Raw genomic sequence first — 15,487 nt, forward strand, 5'->3', positions numbered from 1 at the left:
TTTCAATAGATGCTCACCAGTGGGCAGGGGGTAGGAAGGAAGCCGCGTTCGAGCGTACCCTCTCGAGAAATCGTGAATATATGCGCTGCATAGGGGGGGGGGGGGGGGGGGGGAGTGGACGAGATCTTGCGGTAGAGGATAAGAGAGAGAAAGAGTAAAGGGGTGCACTCCGGGCACGTCTTCTGGTTGCGCGCAAAACAAACGAGCGCACACGCGCACACCGCGACGAACGAACGCACACACACACACACACACACATACACACACACCTGGGACACTTAAGAAGCAATGGACGCGTAAAAGCGAAGGAGCCTAAGACCCCGTCGAGGACAGAGGAATGACGCCGCTCATTGTGCCGGACGGTTCCTGCGCGGAATTTTAACGAGATCGGGAGGGGCCTGCCAGGGTGCAACCTGTATATATATAAAAGGGGGACAGTGGTCGCCAGCAGTGGCGGAACGAAAAAAGCTTTAAAATCTGAGCGCCCCACGACCACCACTCGGAGTAACTGTACCACCCGGATATTCCGTCTGTACATCGAGCAGCGGGCAGTAAAAGTCATGAAGGTGAGTGTACAGTGCACTGACAGTGTTGCGGACAGTTCGTGATACATCGATGAGGCGAAGAATCGGGAAAAAAGAAAATGGTGGCCACGACACGGGCGTTGTGTGCGCGTTCCAAGTTCGACGAAGCTTCCCCTGTGCGCGGCCAGTGCTTCCGTGGGCGTTGCCTGTCTGATTGTTGTTACGCTTAACTGGTAACGGTTCTGGTTGTCGCACTTGTTCGTGAGGAGGACCGGCCATCCGCATTGATCGTCAATGAGTGTAGCAGTTAATTTGTGTTATGGTGAATTAGAAAAGTTGCATCCGCGCATTTTATCATCCTATTTCGGCACAAAAAGCCTGATATAAAAGCATGACGCTGTAGTTCTCAATTTAAGCGTGAAATTAGCTAACCAGGGTCCAGATCAGACTACTGTTTCTATTGGCTGCTCTTATAATGTGGTAAACTACGAAAAGCAAAAAAAAAACAAGGTTTTGTTCTGCTTGAATAAGGACTATTAGGACTACTTTGCTTACAAGTAGTATACGTACCAGTGTGTTCTAGAAAAAACAAATGAATCGGCGCGAATATGAAGACTAAGCGAGATGATCAGCGTAATATTTGAGATTTAACTATTGAAACGTGTAGGCTTGATCATTCTGACATAATTTCCGGGCAAATTTTTAGAAATCAGCGCAGAACATGCCTTAAATCAACCAAGACAACAAGCCAACATTAGAACGGGATATTCAAAAATGGGTTGCATACGTGTCATCAATGAGAAATCTGAGTTATACAATCAACAACTATGTCTGTATGACTTTCACAGACTATGAAAAGTAGTTAGTTTGAATCAGCAGCGATACCAGCAGACACTAAGGCTTTGCGAAGTCGAGGAAAAAAGGAAGCTTGCGTAAATATCTTAAATATCTACAAAGATTCTCCAGCTGCCTTAATTATTCGCAAGAGAAGCTGTAAAATATAATTAGAAAGGGGGCTAGGTGAGGAGAAGCAATCTTTCCAATGCTATTCAGTGCATGCTTAGAGAAAGTATCCAAGGTGTTAGACCAGGGACATTTACGTGTGGAAATCATGGGGAAATATGACATCAAGCTGCGATTTGCAAACGACATTGCCCCGTTCAACAACTTTGCAAATCGCTTGAAACAAATTGTTCAGAACCTTCAGAACTGAGGACAGTCTCTAAAGGTGTGTTTGTATATTAATGTGCAGAAGACTAAGGTAGTGTTCAACAGTTTGGCAGAAGAACATATAGTTGTGACTGGTAGGCAGCCTCTAGAAGCTGTGAAAAGAAAATTTCTCTTTGCCGATTAGTAGCAGGGGCCTGTATCATGAAAAAAAAAAACCAGAAAAAACAAAAAGAAAACGTTGGATAGCATATGGCAGGCCCTACCAAGTGATATAGTCGGCAGTTTACTGTTAGACATTAAAAAAAGTTTAGCATCATTGAATTCTATTGGCGCTAACATGTACTTCAGAAACTTGAAAGTTGACAGAGAAGTTTGAGAAGAACCTGAGGTCTGAACAGGTAATAATAGGCGCAACATTAGAAGAAAGGAAGATAGTGGTGTGGATTAAAAAGCAAACTGGGGTAGCGAATTTTCTACTTAATATTAAGAGGAAGACAAAATGCGGAAAATTCCTGGACCACCTTTAGGAGTTCAACTATGCGGAAAAGTTGCAATTTACAAAAAGTAATATAATTATAACGGTTAAAACTCGCGGACTACGCTCTTGCGTACTTTATTTTTTTCTGGACTGTAGGTTTGCCGGTACATCTGTTTCAATTATCGACGTTGCTTTAACTCCTATCTCACAAGTACGTGACCAGCCTACTATGCTCACCTTTAAAATGGAGTGTCGTTAGTTACTTTAGGTTCGCTTTATGAAATAGGAAAGAACAACAGGTTCGTGTAGCCTTTGGAAGCTCACCAAGTTTTGTTGAGCTTGCGAAGAAAACGCGTCAAGGTTAGAGTTAGTGGCGGACGCAGAGACAAAACGACGATTAATCATACTGCTTCTTTCTCGTGAATGGTTTTGACTAAGCTTTGAAACAACATGGCTGGAAACAAATTTATTCAGTGGTAAAGTGAAAGCTGTAATATCAATCTAGAGAGAAATAAGGTGGTTACTGGAGCAAATATGAGTATTTAAGACATGTTCAAAACCTGTATATGCTCTCGTTGAAGTACAGAAAGTGAGGATCAATAAAGTATACGTATTGTAATCTGCTGTTCATGGCAGTTGGTAACCAAGTGTCAAATTCATTCATGAGAAACAAGTAATAAGATTTAGGGAACACCACGTCATAGAACATGGAACCAGACCAGATGTTTGAACAACGTCGCTCGAAATAGAAAAGAAACAAATATTTGGCAGAAGCTATCCCACGATGCTTGTCGACGGTAATGTGTTTAGCGTTGGATCATATAACGACACAACGTATTGCCACTGTTGAAGCGAGTTATGTATGACGCGTGTACTGCAGCGGGACTTCTCTTTGACGGTTTCTTAAGAACACACGGGGCCATCAAGCGGCACCGCCGGGAAGCCTGCGTGGCCTCCGAAATGCATGGAGCGCCGGTGCCTGCGAACGCCGAGAAACATGTCATGCGGCAGCCGCGCTCCTCTCTCGCATTTCTCGACACGCTGCGCCATCTAGTGGCACTGCCGAGAAGTCCGCGCGTAGCCTCCGAGATGAGGAGAGTGGTGCGCCGGTGCCTGCGAACGCCGAGAATTCAGCGTTCGCTTTCCGCGCACCCAGTGGCACATACTCGGTGACCAATGTTGGCGAGAGGTCTATTGAAGAACGGCGCATACCCAGTGTATTCATGGCGCAGCTTGCTAGAGCAACGGCCTGAAAGACGTCCATTGAACAGCGGTGCATGCACAGTGCATCTGTGGCACAGACTGGTAAAGCGTCGGGTTGCTGTCCTTGCAGAACCCTTGTGACGCGGGTTCGATTCCAATCAACATCGGAGAAATTTAACGGAACTTTTTCGTCATTGTAGAGCGGCGCATGCATAGCGACCCAAATTAGCCTTATGTTGTTGTTGTTGTTGTTGTTGTTGTTGCCTCAAAACATAAATACGCTTGTGGCGCGTCTTCTTCTTCTGGCGCGACTCTGGTCGACCACACGAGCTGGTGTGAAGCAAAGCCTAAGAAGGAACAGGAACGAACGGCGGGTGGATCTGCAGTTAGCTCTCTCGCAGCCGCTGAAATAGAGTCGCAATGTTTTTATTGGTGCATAGCGGCCCACAAGTTCACTGAAGAGGGCCATACACCTACTAGCACATACCCAGCGACCCAAATTGGCATGAAGGAGATTCACTGAAGACCAGCACGGACCGAGTGGAACATACCCAGTGCTTCAATTTGGCGTCAAAGTGTTTCATTGAACAGTGGCACCTAGCCAGTCCCACGTCTACTTTGACCCATGTCGGCGTGAAAGATGTCTGTTGAAGTACTGCTCATACGTACACATTGCCACGTACTCAGCCAACCAACTTGGTCCGACGGTTGGTTTCAAACCCTGTTCCGTTAGCACAGCAGCCCGATGCGGTACCCATTCGACCACGGACTATCAAGGAAACGAGATAGGTGGGAAAACGGTTGGAGACATGCGTACACAGAATGCTAGTCCCCGGAAAGTGCGTGAGGTTCCCTAAGAATGCTAACGAATTAAAAATATTCTGCACGCCCCTCAACCTGTGACAACTGATGTCACGCGTCACATATTGCAGGCAGCTGGCTATTGAATATTTGGGGTTTGGTTCACATGAACCAACGTTTTTCGACGCGAGCATGTATGTGGCCACAGCAAGACCACAACGGCAGTTACAACGACAGGAAGACGGCCAGGACAGATGGCATGACGGCTGACCTATTACACTCTATCTGACACTATTGCACTCTACCACGCTTTCTAACACCTATTTTTTAAATGCGTAAGCATTTCTACGCCTGCGCAACGAAGAAACCCGTCCGTCCGTCCCTCACCTAAGACAGTCGCTTTCAAGATAGGGCCTGCAGCAGCGAGCAAATTGACCTTCGTGCTGGCTCTCGCTTCAAGGCGAACTAAACGGCGTCCCCTTCGCAGACCGCTTTCAAGATAGGGCCTGCGCGTCTCGCTTCAACGCGAACTAAGCTTCTCTCCTGTCGTTGTAATGGGGAGGCCGCGTTTGCGGGGGCATGAGAGATTGCTTAAGGGGGTATGAGCTATTCGTTGTCTTACGTAACGGACAGATTTAATTTTGAAGCAATTTTATGGAAATTCTTCCAGAATGAACGCGCTCGGGAAAGGGCGCGTCGTCTACGTGCTGGTTCCAATGTGAGGGCTTCCGAAGCCCAGGCGAAACGTCAGCGAAGAGCCGCGGACCCCGAGTTGCGGGAGCGCGATGTTGAAGCCAAACGTCAGCGAAGAGCCGCCGACCCCGAGTTGCGGGAGCGCGATGTTAAGGTCAAACGTCAGCGTCGTCTTGCCCTCCAGAAAGCCGACAATGGTGGTGCACGCCTCTGCAGCGCTAGCGCCAAATTTTCGTTACGACGGCCAGGTTTCAACGCGAGTTTCTAAACCGAAACTTCGGAGCCAGCTGCAGCGCGTGTGAGTGGTTGTGGTTCGAGCACAACGTGGTACTTGTCAGTGCAATTAATTCGGAGGAACACCGATGAAACACACGACAAGCTTCGCTTACCCCCATTTCTCATTTTTCCTCGACAGCGGAGGGGCTGCTGACTTTTTTTTTTCAATCCTTTCACTTACTCCATGTTATTTGGTGCTTCAAAAGACGAGTCTAATAGAAAAGAAAGCATCTAGTCGCAAATTACAGGAACAATTACTACATTCAGAACCAAGAGGTTCGAGGCATCACTTTGTGATGTGAGCTAAGTAGATTTCGCATTGAGAACATCATGTGGTAATTTCCCATTCTGCTACAAAGAACAAGGTAATTTAGCAGCCTGAAAGGCAAATTAGCCTTTGCCTTTCATGTTGGTGCTTTGTACATATGCTCAATTTAACACTGAAGCTTTTGGTCGAATATTAGCCACGACAGGGGACCCCCCCCCTTTTTTTTTTCTTTATTTAAATGGGATGTTGAGATGCATGTTCTGCCAACAGGAATGATGGTTTCTTCTGGAACAGGCATCCATGTTGGCAGGTTGTTTATGTTATTTTCATTTGTTTTACGTTTTGTGCACTGTTTGTATTATTATTGTTCTTGCTATAAATAGAACCACTGTGACCGTATAGTGGTGGGTAGAATGCAAGCAGAAAGTACATTTAAAGTTCGAGCCGGAGAAACAAGGCAGTGAGCGTGTGCAAGTTCACAGCTTAATTTTATTAATAAAAGTAAATCGCTTCGTGGTCGTGCAGAACAGTTTTGACGACGTACAGTCGACCGATTCTTTAACAATACCGCGTGACTACCGCCTGGCCTAGAGTTATTGCATATGCTAGTAAATGTTGGTAGCATATGCAGTAACTATATGGTAGCGACGACATCAGCAAGATTTTCCTGATATCTTGCTGATCGCTCTTGCTCTTGCTAATCTAGTCCCTTCGCGCCGTTAGAAGGCGCTGAGTGGCAGGCCAGTCGACGCTGGCGCGGTACCGTTAAATAATCGGTCGAATGTACTTGAAAATAGACCAACAGAATTTTCGCAGCTTATAATTTGGAATTACTGATCAAGAAATGGTACTGCAAAGCTTGTAGCCATCGTGCAAGATGGTGGAGAGGTGTTGGCGACCCCGACGTTTCGCATTTCTGACTGGGCACGGCGTCGCAGTGTGTTGAAAGCATTGCCCCAAAGTGCCATATTCCGAAACACCTTGCAATTTCCTCGAGACCCTGATGCTTATAAGCGGAAGATAGGCTTAATTTTCACATTATTGACGCAGGTGCTGTTACTCTGCCTCTTCCTGTTTCTAAGGGAAGCCAACTGCGGAGTGGTTGAGGCACCCGCCTATGGCACGGCCCTGGTTCCCGAGACTGGAACGTCTTCTCAGTACCGGTCTCAAGATGTAAGTCGGTGTGGCGGACCAAGTCGTAGTTGCAACTACGAAGCCAATCGCAGCTAACGCTTCCCAATAATAGATTGTTTTAGCCTGTCCGTAAGTCTATTGCCTTTCGCGGAACACTGGGCTACCACGTGATATGGGCGGCAGCAACAACGATAATAGCGCCATCTTGTGAGGCAGAGTTTAATTACATTCCCTTTATTATAATTTTTTTAGCGAGAGTACTTACGCAACACAAAAACGTTTCAGACACGTTGCAGCTCAACGAAGCGTGGCAGGACGTCGCTACCAGGGTTGCTACTGGTGTCAACGGCTCCGGTATTCCGTAAAAAGTAACGCAACATGTTTAGTAAGAAGCTAAAAACTATCTAATAACGGGTACCCCTGAGATCCAGAGGCAGCCGCGGTGTAGGGGACGACGATCAGTGGCGCTGCGTTGAGTAGAGCAAGCTTTACAGCGGTATCTCATCTTTCAATTCTGCTTTTCCCGTCCCCCAGCGTAGGGTAGCCAACCAGATGCATTTCTCGTTAACATTCCTGCCTTCTCCCTTTCTTTCCTTCTCTTACTCCTGCAACGGTAGCTCCTATCTAAATACATGGCAACGGAGAAATCATATTGCTCTGCATCCACTGCGCTGAATTCGATGGGGTTTGTTGCGTCTAAAGGAAGAAGGTCAAATATAGTGACTGTACGAAACAAGAAACGTGCTTTTTATTTAGGCCATCAATACTTTTTTACGATAATTCTGAAAAACTGCTGAAATGAAAAAAGGAAAAGAACAAAGAAACTGAAAAAAAAACTAGGGGACTGAGTTTTCGTGTAACTCCGTATTAAATAATGATATCCCAATTCTGTACAATTGACTTGTTAAGAAATCTAAAGCGGACAAAATTCATGTATTATATACCGCTCTGAAATATACCACTAATTTTGGAGTAGGACTTTCGAAAAGCCATCATAAGCAATGTAAAAATTTAACGTAAACTGTAAACATTTATATGACCCTTGTTCCGTTTAGATGATTTAAGGATACAGTTTACAGAACTGCAACATCTCTTTTTGGTGCAGGAATGAAACTAATGAAGAGAGTTAAAAATTTGTAAACATTCTGCTTCATTTTCTCGCTGAAGTTGCCCAATTTTCGCCAATCTTAGTAAAAGGTAGGACGTCCTAAATCAAAATTTTGCTTTTTGTATAGCAAGAATTCATATATATATTTCTCTCTCATATGCAACATATTTCATTCAGATAAGTCCAATGAATCTAGAGGTTGTCTCATAATATCATTTCTGCATTTTACATGTATTTGAATAGGGAAATCGGCGTATGTCCTGAGAAGGAGCTTCCTTAAAAAAAAAAAAAAAAAAAAAACTACGTGGAATTTTCGTTCTAAGAGACGACTAAGTTCTCTCATCTGGTGGTGTAAAGACGTGGACAGAAAGGTGCATTTATATAGAGGCATTTTCAGTTCTTGTTTCCTTGCGCGAAGAACGGCCCAGCGTATGCTGTATTATCGAAACAGTGCAGCAGTATGTCGGGCTATTTTGCTCCGCATCTGACCAATGCGAAAGCATTATAAGTCCCATGAAGCAAAAAAGCCTGCGTTGTACGCAGCGAGTGGTACGAAAAATGGCCGACGGCGCAGAGTTAAAAAAAAAAAAGGAACACGTATAAACACATCAAAATTTTCAGGGAGGTTCCTGTAAAGAAAGTTCCTTAATGACTTTGAGCCTGGTACTGGTTGATTAAAGGTATGCCGTGTGCGTGCGTCATAACACACGTCACGTCGCAGCCACTGACTAAAGGTGTGACCTAGTGCGTGCGTCATTGGGCATGTGACGGCTCAGCCAATGTGGAGAAGGTGGCGCCACGTCATGAGTGTATAAGATGAGTGTATAAAATACAAAGCCGCTGAACGTTCCAACTGAACGCCGCTGAGCGTTCCTACGAGTGATGAACTTCTCGCGGACAAGCGAGCGCGTTTTGATTTGCCCCTACTGGGGTGCAGTTAGAACGCAGGCAAGGGCTTGCGCGGACACGGAACGCGCGGAAAGAAACGTTTCACCAAAGGGATTATAATGCTTTCGCATGCCCACATGTAAGCTGTCTTAAGTGCCTCTTTAATTTTTGCATTCTGACACATGTTCATGCTAAAGAAGTGCTGCGCTTAAAGCAGCGATATTCATGGCATGAATTCAAGAAAGAAAGAAAAGAAACATTTCAGATAATTGCAAATAATGCCGTGTATTGTAGGACTAAAAAGAGCGCAGTAGTTAGACTTGCTCTATAAATGAAACGACACACCTTTCAAGGCGTAGTGCGATGAAGTCACCCAAGTTGTCTCTAGAAGGCCTAACCTCGCTTTTTTTTTATGGCGCAATAATATCGGCTGCATGTATTTTATTGAATGTCCGAGGGATGCATTTGAACGAAAGTATATTTTGTCAATTTGCACATATACGTGGCTATAGCGACTAATGCTAAAGGCCGCGGTGTGTATTTCGAAATAGGATATTGACACATGTGTAAAGTCGAACGTAGAAGTACTCACTAATTCCTTATTAGGGAGGAACATAAACTACTTTAACGAGACGTAGTCGATAAATGTGCCTTTATGACGCTGTGGTGTGTCGATGTTTATCTGTTTTCCGCAGACGTTGTTGATGTTGTATTTAATCTTGAACAGAAAAGGCACGCAGGTGCAGGAAAAAAAATTACAAGCGGACCGGTAAGGCGGAGGGCTGGCGGAATTTGCATGCACTGCATTTCGTGTGCCTATTTGCCGCTCTTTGAGATGCTGTCGTATGTAAGCGCGATATACTCGTGTACTGCTGGAGAATAAGGCTCGACGTTTGTTGGAACAAATAAGAAACACGACATTGAAGGCAGTCTGCAACGCTTAAGACAACCTAATTTAGGAAGAAACCATGGAAACCGAAATTGGTTCATCACATAAACAAATACAAATCTGACTTAGAAATTATGATAGTCCAATTATATTTGCAAATTTCTCAGTCATAACCAGTTTCCATAAGCGCAAATCGCAATACACGTACAAGGATGAAGCTTTTAGCGCACAACAAGACGAAGAAGAGAGGTTGACATGAAACACACGAGCGCTCGCGTGCTTCTTGTCGACTTCTTGTGCTCGTCTTGTTTTGCCCTAAAGGCTTCAGTCATGTCCTACCACAATACCCAAACAGCCACGTTAGTACCGTACAAGGTATACATGCAATGAGACAGCAGTACCAAGCCCCGAGTTCGATTACATAATGATCCTGCAGAACTTGGGGCTCGCGCTCCCTGTTCTATCATTTCCGCTCAGGCTTGCATTGATGCAATAGGAACAAAAGGAAAAGTTATCACACTAGGCGTGGAGCATGCAACGAAGCCGAGCAAGCATGCCTCTACATGAGGCTCTGTACAGAACGCGAGAGGGAACAATGAAACCCCCTCTAAAACCAAATTGCCGCCTAACGGTTCACGATAACAACTGTTCTCATTGTCCGCACTGCACAGAGCATGGATCGTTATGGAAAACATCGGACCTCGTTGGCAAGTGTCCTTGAATAAAAGCGGTCGTGTAAGAGCTCCTAAATCCGGATGCGGGTGGCGAGTTCCCATGCATGGCTGTAGCTGTTTGCACTAGAACAATGAGGTGGCCACTTAGCGCCTGTAATTGCGCCGTACTTCAGCTCTGCGATGAAGCGCCAGGAATAGGCAGGTGCAGGTATGCGTACTTTCGAATTCCGGTCATGCTCCCTTATGGCTGACTTTCATGTTTTAAAATTTATGAGATAACGGATTCCACACACACAAAAAAATAGATGTTTTGCCTACTCTCTATACAGACTGGTGCGCGTGAGCTGTCACGCATAATGCAGTTTATGTATGCTGGTGAAAATGTGGTGGGACATGCCCCCCCTTTGTTACAGAATGTTTTTCATTGACTGTTAAAAAAGAAAAAAAAGTGCAGCTGATATGAATTACATAAATATTAAGTAAACTACCCCGAAGGTCGTAGATATGAGAGCGTGTCTGAAAAGCCTCCAGTTTATCTTTTTGGAGGCAAGCTTGATATGATAGGTCGCAATATACCATTACACATTCATTGGGATTCTATTTACATTGTACATAGCGCGTATAACTTCCGTACACTATACTGTTCATAACGCAGGTTCACGGAAACTACCAATTCGGCTACGAAGAGAAGCACACGTCGGGCGGCTCCTTCCGCCAGGAAACCGGAGATGCGTACGGCAACAAGTACGGCTCGTACGGCCTCACTGACGCCGACGGCCGCGTGCGCATCGTCAAGTACGTAGCCGACGCCAACGGCTTCCGCGTCATAGTCAACACCAACGAACCGGGAACCGCGCCCTCGACGCCGGCGGCGGCCTCCATCAACGTCCCACAGGAACCCGTCGTCCCTGCACCCGTCGTCAAGACCGTGGTCCCCGCTGCTCAAGTGGTGACGGCTGCGGTAGCTCCCGCTGTGGTCGCGGCTCCCGCTACAACGGTTGTCGCAGCGCCCGGACCCGCCGTAGTGACGGCCGCAGCCGCTCCGGCGACCGTGACAACGATCAGGAGATTTGTCCCAGCTTCCATATACACAGGAGCCGCAGTCGCGGCACCGGTCGTGCATACCGCCCCCGCAGTGCCGGCAGTTCCCGTGTTCGGATACCGGCGGGTCGTAGCCGCGGCTCCGGTCGTGACCGCCGCAGCCCCGGCCGTGTCGTATTCAACCGGCTTCGTGCCGTCAGTGCCGTACGCCGCTTCAGCTATCCCACCACCGCCTGTCCGTAGAGTTATCGTCCGTAAGGTCGTCCCTGCCGGCTACGGGGCCGGCTACGGGGCCGGATACGGGGCCGGATACGGGGCCGGATACGGACCGCTGCGCAGTGCTGCGACGTCGTACGCTGCACCAGCCGTCGTGGCGGCTCCTGCTGTATTCGGGGCCAAGCTGACGGCGGCTGCACCTGCATACTCGTACGGTGGGCCAGCCGCTGTCACGAGCTTCGCCGGCAAGCCTCTGGACTACTACGAGCATCTGGCCAACAAGTACGGGGCTACTTATCTGCGGCGTCGTCGATGAGCGAGATATACGACTCAAATTGGCGTCTAATTACTGCCTCATTTTTCGTCCATTGTATGCTATACCTCCTGCCGCCATTGTGTCCAGTATTTCACGTCCAGCTACTCATGTAAAGCTATTTATGCGTAGTGTTGATGTCCAGCTGACGATTACTGCTGTCGCATGCCCTTGACGGTTCCGTAGAGGGTGTTTATGACTTTCACATCCCCCTGTGTGTGTATTTCTGTGTATTTCTCTACCCAACCTGAAGGTAAATTCTACCGCTCATCTACTCTAGACCACGCATCTCTCTGAGTGTTGCTTAATAAGTGTTGAAAATAAATGCGCTCTATTTATGATCCATCCTCGTTACCGGTGTCGATTTCTTCTTCAACATAACCGTGCAACCTCACTTTCAAGAACTTTCTAACGCTTCCATGCGTAGGGCTCCTAGATGGCCACAGTAAGTAAAAACGATAATTCCATTTATTTCTGTATCAAGACACAGTCACAACGTCCACAGCATAGCATATACATTGGAATACACAAAAATGTGACACTTCGTGGGGGTCAAGTGAAGAGATGTTTTAATTACCACGTCACCTTTAAAAGGAGACAAGAGAAATTGGATGCGTGCAAGGTGAAGTAAGCAGAACTTTTAAGGACCTTTGTGCACAGAGGTGAAGTAAGCAGAACTTTTGCCTTGGTTTATACCTTAATTGTCGTGCCTACGAATTGGGTAGTTCGAGACAGTGATACAAGTTAAAGGACACTGGTGACTCTCCTCGGACGTGATGTGCTCTTGAGTATTACAAGAGCACATCATGTCATGGGCGAGCACATCATGGTTGACATCATTCATCTCTAGCAGAATCCTACATCAATTATTTTGGAGGTCGACGTAATAATAAGGAAGAGATCAAATGCCTCAACAGTTATCTCTCACGTAGACCGGCACGTGTACCCGATTGGCACGTGGTGCTACCATTCCAGAGCATGTGCATATGAGTTTGGTGTCTTCTTTTTTCTTTTTTCGCCTCAGTGCTTCCTTCAGTTGATAGTCGGCTTTTGTGTTGCCCACTTCTCTTCTCTTGTGTCCCTGTCTGCACGCCTTACATTTTTTTTTTTGCATTACGCTTCTGCTTGTCTCTCTGACAGTGGCGGCTAACTCGAGCATTTTTCTAAGAATATTTGCTCCAATGCCCTTGTTTTAGATATCCGGAAAAATATTTTAATGGAATCATTGCACCAGTCAAATTTGTGAAAAAAAAAATATTGAGCCCATCAAAAGCGACGCGCAGCCACAGCTAGTGGGCAAGCAAGTGGGCGCTTCGGGCGTTGTTTGAGAAATTGCCATACTTTTGTGTATTGCGTTTAGGAGCCCTACGAGACATCCAACAGTGCTACAAGATGATGAACAGCCTAGTCCGCCTTTGGTGGGTGAAGGATGCCGTGGGCGAGTGAACAGTAAAGTGAAGTGTTCACGTGGACACTTCAGTGTTCGAGTGAAAACTGAAGTGAAGTGCCTAATGGGAGCTTCAATAATGCTTACTTTTCGCACATTCGACAGGTCACTCTAGAGCGCTCTTGAGCGCTCTCTCGGTGCGGTTTACATTCGCCTGGTAGAGAGTTCGGAACACAATCGCCTGGTTCAGCCAGAGCCCCGTGCCCGAATTTAGATTTGGAGCGCATCCGAGGTGCCAGAGAAACTCGATCACGTGGCTATTCCGATTGCTCTTGGTGCAGCTAGCACATTCGGCTCGGGCAGGTTTTCTCTTATGTAATCTGAAGAGGGCACCGCATCGCTGCAAACCGAGTGGGGCGTGGTAGGCACCAGCCGAATGTACTCGAATGTACCATTGTACTCTTCCAGGGAGCGATGGACTTGTGACTCTACATTGGAAACCATAGACACACTGGTCGTAACATGTGCAACAACCAAGACGGAAGAAACGGATATTGACGATTTTTTTAATAAACACACCACACACCCAATTACATGCAAATTAGTCGAGTGCTCGGCTGACATAATAGTCACGCCTTTAATAAGCATTTGATCAAGGGAATTATAGAGTTAGCCTAGAGGTAAGGCATCCTCTTAACACGGAGTTACCGTCTGATAGTTCTGCTTGTCTCTCTGACAGTGGCGTCTAACTTGGGAATTTTACAAAGAATATTTGCTCCAAGGACCTCGTTTTAGATATCCGGAAAAATATTTTAACCCTGTAATACCCGAACACACTTCCACATCAAGGAAGATTGGAACAAATTGTTTATATTTATTTCTGGCCATGGAGAGCACATTAGTATAAGAAAAAAACCAAGAAATGTCTTTCAGTTACGACTTAATTACTGTAATAATCAATTAAGTAGCAAAATAATTATTTCCCTATTCACAGCTAAAAGTTCACTCCAGAATATTAAAAACGCAACTATGGGCTTTGGATTAGGTTTCCCGCACTTCAATCAGTATTTTGAGGCTTCAAACTCTGCGTAGCATATATGATACGTTGGGCATTACAGGGTAATGCAAGCATTGGAGCATTTAAACTTGTGTAAAAAGGAAATGCGCAGTCAATTGTGATGCGGGTGACAGCTAAGAGAGTGTCCGTTTCGGGCGTTGTTTGAGAAATTTCCACACTGCTGTTTATTGCGTTTATGAGCCCTACGAGGCATCCATGCAAGAGCGCTCCAAGATGAATGACATTCACCTGTGAGGGGCCCGCACAATGAATCACCCTCTTTTTCTCCCGTCCTTATCTTTCTTTCCCTCTTTCCTTTTCCCAACTTGTAGGGTAGCCAACCGCGCGAGACCTTCGCTAACCTCTCGGATTTTTCTCCTTCTCTCTCTCTCACTTCATCAAGAAATATATAGACTATCCAAGTGCTATTTCACCAAGATTAAGTTTGTCTTAAGGCAGAAATTTTATAGATGTGATGGAGAAATTTTATACTTGTGAGTCGTTCGGGGGCGTCGTAGGGAAATGACCAAATTCATACGGTTTAGTGCTCTTCTCGACGCTTGCCTGTCGCACTAGTACGCTTGCTTCTTGCTCAATGATGGGTGTGCGAATTGCTGGTAGGACTGTGGGTTTGTTTCTGGAATGTTTCTTTGTAATAATGACACTGAAAAATATTTGATTGAAATAGTTAAGTGCTGTAATCTGTTGCAGCAACCAAAGGCAGACCAAGGCCTAGGCAAGTATAACACTTTAGCGCCTACAACTGTGTGCAGAGTTTAGTTAACCTTTTTGATATAAGCCTACATTTTAAACCTTTTTCGAATTGTATAAATGCGGCAGGCATTTTGTGCGAGAAGGTTCGGATAATGCGAGCTTTTGGTGAATCAAACGCAGTTCGCGGCGGCATATACAGAGAAACCTGCCAGTAATTAACGTGAAAGCATCGACTAGCATGTTATTCATTTACAGGCAGGAACAGCACTAGAGACAAGCACAAAGTGAAGTTATATAATACGATGACACAGAAAGGCAACTGATCTATGCTCGGAGTCAATGGTGCCTTGGAACCCCACAAGCCGGTTCTTCAACACCCACCTCTTATGAACTGAATATTCTAGGTTTGAAGCACACGTGCAGGGCGTCAAAAAACGAGAGATGCAGAATAAATGACTAAAGAACAAACAAAGTCGCACTTTCGCCCGAAAGGCGAAGCAATAATTGCGATAGCAAAGTATTACACAACCGCACGAATAAAGGTCCGCAGTTTCATCGGCCGTATAATTGCAGTCAGCATTCGCTTACTAATTAAATTTAGCCAGCATGGTAGCACGCGCGCAAAGGCCAACACGAACCGATATTTTGCTCAA

The 15,487-nt window shown here is 46.0% G+C and overlaps 1 protein-coding gene across 1 annotated transcript; it reads left to right on the forward strand.

The window, feature by feature from the left end:
* Positions 1-302: 302 nt before the first annotated feature.
* LOC119462145 (translation initiation factor IF-2) lies at positions 303-11,969 on the forward strand. The gene is made up of 3 exons (XM_037723488.2): positions 303-566; positions 6,464-6,586; positions 10,762-11,969. Exons 1-3 carry the CDS (start codon positions 561-563, stop codon positions 11,677-11,679), a joined length of 1,047 nt encoding a protein of 348 aa, XP_037579416.1. The 5' UTR covers positions 303-560; the 3' UTR covers positions 11,680-11,969.
* Positions 11,970-15,487: the final 3,518 nt, after the last annotated feature.

The sequence above is a fragment of the Dermacentor silvarum genome, chromosome 8, assembly GCF_013339745.2.
Source record: "Dermacentor silvarum isolate Dsil-2018 chromosome 8, BIME_Dsil_1.4, whole genome shotgun sequence".
Taxonomy (NCBI): domain Eukaryota; kingdom Metazoa; phylum Arthropoda; class Arachnida; order Ixodida; family Ixodidae; genus Dermacentor; species Dermacentor silvarum.